Here is a 9,995-nt window from a genome sequence, read left to right as displayed (position 1 = left end):
TTGACTCACTGGATTATATATATATACACTACCGTTCAAAAGTTTGGGATCACCCAAACAATTTCGTGTTTTCCATGAAAAGTCATACTTATTCACCACCATATGTTGTGAAATGAATAGAAAATAGAGTCAAGACATTGACAAGGTTAGAAATAATGATTTTTATTTGAAATAAGATTTTTTTACATCAAACTTTGCTTTCGTTAAAGAATCCTCCATTTGCAGCAATTACAGCATTGCAGACCTTTGGCATTCTAGCTGTTAATTTGTTGAGGTAATCTGGAGAAATTGCACCCCACACTTCCAGAAGCAGCTCCCACAAGTTGGATTGGTTGGATGGGCACTTCTTTGAGCAGATTGAGTTTCTGGAGCATCACATTTGTGGGGTCAATTAAACGCTCAAAATGGCCAGAAAAAGAGAACTTTCATCTGAAACTCGACAGTCTATTCTTGTTCTTAGAAATGAAGGCTATTCCATGCGAGAAATTGCTAAGAAATTGAAGATTTCCTACACCGGTGTGTACTACTCCCTTCAGAGGACAGCACAAACAGGCTCTAACAGGTACTATTTAATGAAGATGCCAGTTGGGGACCTGTGAGGCGTCTGTTTCTCAAACTAGAGACTCTAATGTACTTATCTTCTTGCTCAGTTGTGCAACGCGGCCTCCCACTTCTTTTTCTACTCTGGTTAGAGCCTGTTTGTGCTGTCCTCTGAAGGGAGTAGTACACACCGGTGTAGGAAATCTTCAATTTCTTAGCAATTTCTCGCATGGAATAGCCTTCATTTCTAAGAACAAGAATAGACTGTCGAGTTTCAGATGAAAGTTCTCTTTTTTTGGCCATTTTGAGCGTTTAATTGACCCCACAAATGTGATGCTCCAGAAACTCAATCTGCTCAAAGAAGTGCCCATCCAACCAATCCAACTTGTGGGAGCTGCTTCTGGAAGCGTGGGGTGCAATTTCTCCAGATTACCTCAACAAATGAACAGCTAGAATGCCAAAGGTCTGCAATGCTGTAATTGCTGCAAATGGAGGATTCTTTGACGAAAGCAAAGTTTGATGTAAAAAAAATCTTATTTCAAATACAAATCATTATTTCTAACCTTGTCAATGTCTTGACTCTATTTTCTATTCATTTCACAACATATGGTGGTGAATAAGTGTGACTTTTCATGGAAAACACAAAATTGTTTGGGTGATCCCAAACTTTTGAACGGTAGTGTATATATATATATATATATATATATATATACATATACATACACACACACACACACACACACACATATATAAACATAAATTCTCCCTTACACACTTTTTCGGGTGGTGTGTGTCTTCCTCAAGCTCATCGATCACTACTGCTGTCTTCTATTCCTTGTCAACCACCACAATGTCTGGTTGGCTAGCCAGCACCTGCTTTTCAGTCTGGAATTAGAAGTCCCACAGGATCTTAGCTCTTCCATTCTCAACCACCTTTGGCATTTTCTCTCATTTCGACTTGCGGACATGCGGTCTGTATTCAGTGCAGCTATTCCTGTACACTATCCCAGCCACTTGGTTATGCCTTTCAGTGTACACCTTCTCAGCTAGCATTTTACACCCTGCTACTAAGTGATGGACTGTCTCAGGGGTGTCTTTGCACAGCCTGCATCTTGGGTCTTGTCTGGTATGGTAGAACCCTGCCTCAACCGATCTGGTCCTGAGTGCCTGTTCTTGTGTTGCTATGATCAGAGCCTCTGTGCTGTCCTTAAGTCCAGCCTTTTCTAGCCACTGGTAGGATTTCTCGATATCAGCTACGTCTTCTATCTGTCAATGGTACTTCCCATGGAGGGGCTTGATCTTTCATGATACCTCCTCTTCTTCATTCTCCCCACTCTCTGTCTTCTGCTGCCTGAGGTACTCACTCAGCAGTTCATCCTGGGGGCCCACTTACTGATGTACTTGTGGATGTTCCTTGTTTCATCCTGGATAGTGGCCCTGACACTCACTCGACCTCGGCCTTCATCTTTTCACTTATCGTACAGTCTCAGGCTGCTGGACTTTGGGTGGAACCCTTCGTGCATTGTGAGGAGTTTCCGTGCCCTGATACCTGCGGAGAGCTTGACTGCAGCACGTTGCATATTGTAAGTCTAACTTTTCACTGACTGAGCGAATGCCACATTTATCTAGTGAACACAGTTCAGTCATTGCAGGCAGCTTATATGACCTACAGCTACACATGCCCTTCGATATAAGCCCAAACTGACTTATTCACTCGAGCTATCTTTCCTTGGATATAAGTGAAAAATGTCTCCTTAAAATTGCATGAAAGGGCTTTATTCTGTGTTCTGTCCACAATCTTCATTAACCTGTCTGACTGGAGAATATATTTATGTCATCCAAATTGGGCATTAACTATTCTAAGTAGGACAGCCGATAAGGTTTCTTCGGATTAAGATGCATGGCCACTATTAAGGAATACAGACGGATATCTGATTTCTCAGTGTAAGCATTTCTAAGACCTCACCTCTCCCAACCCCAATCAGCCTCCAAAAAGCAGACACGTGGCCTGACCCTAACACAGACATCACATTAAAAGGAAGGTTCTAGATAGATTCTCATTCATATTGGGCTTATAATCCATTCTGTAGAACAGACATGGACAGAGAACAAAGCGGGAAGCTCGCGATCAAAGTCTGAAAATGTAATTTCACTGTTCTCTCTCTGCAAAGCTCCCCTGCTGTTACTTAACATATGTCCCCTCAACCGAACTATCTTCTGTCCATGCTTTAATGATAAAGCCAGCAACCTACTAAGTGTGTGCATTAAAATGTATCACTTAGATTAATACAGCCCTTTGAAAATGAGAAATTGTTGGAAGGGAAAAAGCACAAGAAATGGAAATGAAAAGGATTATTGAACACTCTTCACTCTTTGAGTGGAGACTGAGACTTAGAGGTGCAGAGAGACAGACAGACAGACAAACAGACAGACAGAAGCGAGAGAGAGAGAGAGAGAGAGAGAGAGAGAGAGAGAGAGAGAGAGAGAGAGAGAGAGAGAGAGAGAGAGAGAGAGAGAGAGAGAGGAGACAGACAGACAGACAGCCAGACAGAGACAGAGAGGAGAGAGGGAGAGGCAGAGAGGAGAGAGACAGAGATACAGAGAAGAGAGAGCAAGACAAACAGAGGAGAGACAGACAAAGAAAGACAGAGGAGAGAGAGCAACAGAGAGACAGACAGAGAGGAGAGCGAGTGAGACAGAGAGAGAAGGGAGAGACAGACAGAAAGACAGAGAGGAGAGACAGACAGACTGACAGAGAGGAGAGAGAGTGATAGGCAGAGAGGAGAGGGACATACAGAGAGAAGGAGAAGAGAGAGAGAGAGAGTGAGAGAGAGACAAACAGAGAGAGAGAGAGAGAGAGAGAGAGAGAGTGAGAGAGAGACAAACAGAGAGAGAGACAAACAGAGAGAGAGAGAGAGAGAGAGAGAGAGTGAGAGAGAGACAAACAGAGAGAGAGACAAACAGAGAGAGAGAGAGAGAGAGAGAGAGAGAGAGAGAGAGAGAGAGAGAGAGAGAGAGAGAGAGAGAGAGAGAGAGAGAGAGAGAGAGAGAGAGAGAGAGAGAGAGAGAGAGAGAGAATCAATGCGAGAAAGAGACAAATGACTGACAGACAAGAGAGAGGGAGCAAGAGAGAGTTCACGTGTTTATTCTTCATCTCCCCTTGGGTCTGGCAGAGACAATGTCAGGCAGAAGTTAATGAAGAGTAACAGGGTAAAGGGCAGTACCAGATCTGGCACGTACTACCACAAAGTACTCGCTGCTCTATTCCCTATTTCAAGCACATCCTGCAGAGCTCCCTGTCCAAAAATTAGAAGAGGTAAAATTAGAATGAAGCAGACAGGAAATAAAAAAAAAAGGAAACAAAACAAAACTCACTTGGATTTCCCAAATCACTCTTGTCTTTTGGCTCAGAGGACTTCTGATATAAGGAACCTTGATGGTGGTGGTGGTGGTGGTGGGTGGGTGGGTTTGAAAAATAAAGGGAGAGAAGGGATGGGGGAAGAGGAAGGGAAATGATGGTGAAAATCAAATTTAAAACAAACAGAAAAACAAAAGTCAACAAATGAGACAGGGACAAAGTCATAAGTGGGAGTGATGACCCAAGAAACCGATCTCTCTCGATATGGTCCCTCCTCTCTAGAACTGTATAAAGCCATATGGAGATGGATGAGAAAAGCTAGAAACATGGAGGGCCTGTAAAGCAGCGGTGTGATCCATCAACCAGGCTTAGTGCCTCAGTAGTCCATAGGACTGATGCTGGCAGGTGAGCAGAAAGGAAAGGCTGATAAAATGTGGGATACAGCAGAGTCAATAGCACCGATAGCCCTGAATCTGTCATTGCAAGGCTGGGTGGAAAGTCAAGAGTGGAGGGTGATGCTGAGAATAAATGGATAATTACATAGGGGAAATAGGGAAACAAAGAAACGAAGACATACATGCAGACAGAAAGAAAACATCCTAATGTAGTTGTGTACTGTTTAATATCTGAACCTTACCCGAACCCCATTTAAATACCACAAACAGGGGTCTTTATATGAAGTGTGACCAGGACATGTGTACACACTTAAGGAGTACACTGACTGAGTGAATGGTTATGTGAGAAGACTTTTAACACATGCCGTGGAAAAAAAAAAAACCCCCAAACACATTCATTGGCAATGGAAACAAAGAGCAAAACAAACAAATAAAAAATGATTTTTATTAGGTGCCCGTGGGGAATATATACAATACTCGATCCTAGTTGGACATCCATAAAAGAAATTAACAAATAACAAAGTCCTTTTGGAGTGAGATGAGCTATAAGCAGACGAGTAGACTAACAGGGAAATCAATGGCTTGAAAGATGATACTGATGTGTACATTCAATCAAGCCGAGGGGGAGGTGACTGTGGCTAACTGATGGCCCATTTGGACCCCGTTCTGTGGAGTTTATATTCTTGCTGAGTCTATAGCCTGGGTATAAATGCACCTTAGTTAGCTGGTCGATGGTATGGTCCCCTTGACCAGTGGTTCTCCATCCAGTCCACGGAGACCACCATTGCTGCTTTTTCCTCTCTGCCGGATAGGTAAATTACATTCACCGATTGTGAATGTAATTAATTAATTAATTAACCAGGTCTAACAAAACCTGAAATAACTGGTACAAGAGGTAAAAATAATTAACTATGAGGCAGAATAGAAAACCAGCAGTACTGGCGGTCCCCAAGGACCTGATTGAGAACCACTGACCTTGACTGTAAGGACTTGTGTTTTATACACCATCCCAGAGCTGAGGAGAAAGAGGAGCCCTACAGGAAATGATTATGATTTGCCTTTAATGAATTTGTTGGTCCTTCCTTTAAAATAGCTATTGTAGTTTCCAAACAAAGCATAGTATATTGTACATTGATAAGAACACTTTTGCTTGAATATTTTAGCATATGGTTTAATCATAAAAAAAACATCTTGCCACATGCATTGATGCTAATTAGCATTAACTGCTATGCTGAAAGGAGTCATTCCATGCAAAAAGGTATTTGATAAGGGATCACTAAATGTCTCACCACACACAAACAATTGGAGAAAATAGAGTAAATAACTTCATCTGCTTGGAGCGCTGAAGTAAATCTGATACGCTCATGATTTTCCACAGTCTTGGGTGTTTGATTGCAACAAGCCTCTTTCTGCCCTCGCTGGAGTATGCCCTGCCCTTTCTCTAGATCGATATGTCAAGAAAATGTCATGTCTAAAAGGCAAGTTACCAAAGCTCTGGAAAGCAACATCAGAATCAAGGAAGACAGGCCACAGTGGGAGCACAGAAAAAAGAGATCCAAGCTAGTCAACCCTGCCAAACTATGGAAACTCAACTCAGAAGTGCTATCAGAACACACCGAGTTCAACCTCTCCACATCAATCTGTAGATACTTAACTTTGTTAAATCCAACCCCCAAACTCTCTTATAACTGCCTAGATGTAATAAACAAGCTATAAAACTTATTACTCTCCTTTTTGACCGAGGCCGGTTGTGTTTTCACCGTGCATAGCAATAGACACTGAACATCGCAGCTCTAGCTCCGTCTCTGATCATATCAAATTTCACTGCCAAATTTCTGTGATGGATTACAATCGTTATGTTTTAAATAAATTCAAACAACAGAAAATAAGATCAAGCTGCAATGGAATCCATAGGCATGTGTTTGTTCAGATACCAGCCCTGCACAGGAGGGAGGAGATCAGTGGTTCGAGGTGAGTTCAGATTGCACACATCTTCCATTCCCAATCATATTTGCCATAATGTGAGCTTTTAGATAATGGGTCATTCTCCTAAATGTTAGTGGAAATGGTCATTAGCATTGACGTAAGTGGCTTAAACCTCTTAGCTCCCAAAAAAATCAATCCCTGAAATGATCCTAAATCTATATCATTATGGCTTGATATTCTCTGCAAACTGGCTATCAGTGTAACAGAACTAATGCTCCTGAGATGGGCTGAGACGGAGAGGGGGTAGGGCGGAGGAGGGATTTAACAAGTGTTGTGTTGCGTGAAGAAAATAAAACAGATGAATAAGATTAAGTCTGTTTCAAGGCTTTTCTTAAGATTGTTTCCTGATGTGTCTCTGCATTAGAAAGAGTGAAACACATCCATCTTGCTATATTATAAAAATATAAAATCAGTAAATGTTCTCCGTTATCATACTCTTCGATCATACTTAGTATGCACAAGTTGCTTCAAAGCATTTAGCTTGGACAGACACACACATAGTGTGCATCAGCCCTACACACAGCTTAGTATCATTTTGTACTGTCTCATAAAGAATTTACTTGACTCACTGGATTATTTTGCTCCTTATTTGTTGAGCACTTTCCCTATCGTTGAGTATATATATATATATGTGTGTGTGTATATGTACACTACCGTTCAAAAGTTTGGGATCACCCAAACAATTTTGTGTTTTCCATGAAAAGTCACACTTATTCACCACCATATGTTGTGAAATGAATAGAAAATAGAGTCAAGACATTGACAAGGTTAGAAATAATGATTTGTATTTGAAATAAGATTTTTTTTACATCAAACTTTGCTTTCGTCAAAGAATCCTCCATTTGCAGCAATTACAGCATTGCAGACCTTTGGCATTCTAGCTGTTAATTTGTTGAGGTAATCTGGAGAAATTGCACCCCACGCTTCCAGAAGCAGCTCCCACAAGTTGGATTGGTTGGATGGGCACTTCTTTGAGCAGATTGAGTTTCTGGAGCATCACATTTGTGGGGTCAATTAAACGCTCAAAATGGCCAGAAAAAGAGAACTTTCATCTGAAACTCGACAGTCTATTCTTGTTCTTAGAAATGAAGGCTATTCCATGCGAGAAATTGCTAAGAAATTGAAGATTTCCTACACCGGTGTGTACTACTCCCTTCAGAGGACAGCACAAACAGGCTCTAACCAGAGTAGAAAAAGAAGTGGGAGGCCGCGTTGCACAACTGAGCAAGAAGATAAGTACATTAGAGTCTCTAGTTTGAGAAACAGACGCCTCACAGGTCCCCAACTGGCATCTTCATTAAATAGTACCTGTTAGAGCCTGTTTGGGCTGTCCTCTGAAGGGAGTAGTACACACCGGTGTAGGAAATCTTCAATTTCTTAGCAATTTCTCGCATGGAATAGCCTTCATTTCTAAGAACAAGAATAGACTGTCGAGTTTCAGATGAAAGTTCTCTTTTTCTGGCCATTTTGAGCGTTTAATTGACCCCACAAATGTGATGCTCCAGAAACTCAATCTGCTCAAAGAAGTGCCCATCCAACCAATCCAACTTGTGGGAGCTGCTTCTGGAAGCGTGGGGTGCAATTTCTCCAGATTACCTCAACAAATTAACAGCTAGAATGCCAAAGGTCTGCAATGCTGTAATTGCTGCAAATGGAGGATTCTTTGACGAAAGCAAAGTTTGATGTAAAAAAAAATCTTATTTCAAATACAAATCATTATTTCTAACCTTGTCAATGTCTTGACTCTATTTTCTATTCATTTCACAACATATGGTGGTGAATAAGTGTGACTTTTCATGGAAAACACAAAATTGTTTGGGTGATCCCAAACTTTTGAACGGTAGTGTATATATATATGTGTGTGTATATATATATATGTGTGTGTGTGTGTGTGTGTGTGTGTGTATATATATATCGGTTCGGTTAGCACAGCAACAGCCAGCTGTAAAATCCCATTTGAAGCTTTTGATTATTATCTCACAACGCACTGTAACTTTTGCTCTCATGTTTTATCCGTCTCGGCTCATTTCTTTTCTATCTTTTTATTTGTCTTTAAATGTCTTTTTATTACCTTGTGTTGCTTTTATAATTTGTCTTCATGCCTTTTATGTTTTATATGAAGCACTTTGAATTGCCTTGTTGTTGAAATGTGCTGTACAAATAAATTTGCCTTGCCTTGCCTTGCCTGTATCACATTCATGTCATCCTGCAATCGGGCCTGTGTTACATTAATGTCACCGCTACCATCTGCTGTAGGTTATAGACATGTTGCGGCATCCGTGAAAGTGTGTGGTTGCAATGCTCTTAAAGAATTTAATAGAGAGAAACTTCTAGACTTAATCTGGACACCTCTTTTGAGTCAGTTAGCATGCACTCCCTGCAGGACCCCCCCCCCCCCCCACACACACACACACACATACCCTCTCTGTTATTGGCATAGAATGGAGGGCAAACACTGCCTTTGCAGATGAAGCCAACTTCAGAGCAGAGCAGCTCACCCTATGATTTCATTTTTTAACACCACAATAAACACACACACACACAAACACTCACGTATCCACGCACTGATGTACACATGCATGTGCACACTCGCGCGCATGCACACACACCGTACACACAAATCCACGAACAGAGCCACACAACACGCATCAAGGAAATTGAAGCATGGGCCCAATCTCTCCGCTTGCGGTAAATACCTAGCCATATCCAGCCAGACTGGATTCAGCACTTTGCTGTGAGGAGCAAAACAATAAACATCAAATAAATATATTGTAGTTGAAGGAAATGGTGAAATCCGCAGCCTTTCACCTACTTTGTAATGGTTCAGAAAACTAAAATAAAGTGTGATTATATAATGCTCACTTGGTTTTCCATGCATGCAATTGTCAACTCAGGAAACGGGGTATAACTGTACTTGTGGGATTTTGTGGTCTCATTTTTCCCCTATTGGACCTATAGAAACATTTGCTTTTTAATTCAGGGTAGCAATCAGAGCAGCTTGGTAATGGTGAGCCCTTATACAAGCACATTATAATCACTTGCCACTTTCATAAATATAGCTCCTGGATTCCTGCCCTGTGACAAGGATAATTACTTATATTTCTTCACGTGGCCAAATCCGTTTCTCTCGCTCTCTTTTTTTTTTTTGTCATCATATACTTATATTTGCACTGGAGCTGGCTGGCACACACAAAAAAAAGATGTGCATGGTTTCTATTATTATTGTCACAGCCTCTGGAACAGATCAAGTGTTGAGAGGAGATTGGGGGGAAAGGTTTTTTTTTATTTTTTTATATGCCTTATTGTTTATGTATGAGGTGAAACAGAAAATGCACGAGACAGGGTAAGTGTGTTATGGTGGTGCTGTGAATCACAAAATGTTGATGAAAGAGAAGGGTCACATTCGTTGTCACGGGGCAGAATAATGTTCAAGCGCAGGTCGGAGAGACCAGCAGAGGGTTAGTGGGGTACTCACTCTGCATGCACAGCCCGTCTGTGCAGTTCTTGGACTGGAGCACCATGCCCTCACAGTCCTTCCCCCCGTTTTTGGGCGCTGGGGCGCTGCATTCCCTCCTTCTCCAGTGGGTACACTCTGTCCCACAGGTGGACCATTTACTCCACTCTGTCCACAGGCCATCCACTACCACACACAGACAGGACGGGGTGAAGGTAGGGTGAAGGAAACGGGAAGGTGGGGGTTGCATATGGATGAGGCG

At 41.7% G+C, this 9,995-nt stretch overlaps 1 protein-coding gene across 2 annotated transcripts in view; it reads right to left on the bottom strand.

Moving 5' to 3' along the window:
* Window positions 1-9,995, bottom strand: part of unc5cb (unc-5 netrin receptor Cb) — a 198,617-nt gene that overhangs the window by 38,134 nt on the left and 150,488 nt on the right. Inside the window, exons 7-8 of one of the 2 annotated variants that reach the window (XM_056291130.1) lie at window positions 9,755-9,919; window positions 3,916-3,972 (exon numbers count right to left, since the gene is read on the bottom strand). In XM_056291130.1, coding sequence (XP_056147105.1) covers window positions 3,916-3,972; window positions 9,755-9,919 — 222 coding nt within the window. The remainder of the gene's footprint in view (window positions 1-3,915; window positions 3,973-9,754; window positions 9,920-9,995) is intronic. The other variant, XM_056291131.1, reaches the window with a different exon arrangement.

The sequence above is a fragment of the Lampris incognitus genome, chromosome 12 (assembly GCF_029633865.1).
Source record: "Lampris incognitus isolate fLamInc1 chromosome 12, fLamInc1.hap2, whole genome shotgun sequence".
In the NCBI taxonomy this organism is placed as follows: Eukaryota; Metazoa; Chordata; class Actinopteri; order Lampriformes; family Lampridae; genus Lampris; species Lampris incognitus.
The sequence above is the reverse complement of the archived record's forward strand: the minus strand, read 5'-3'. Positions and strand labels throughout refer to the sequence as shown.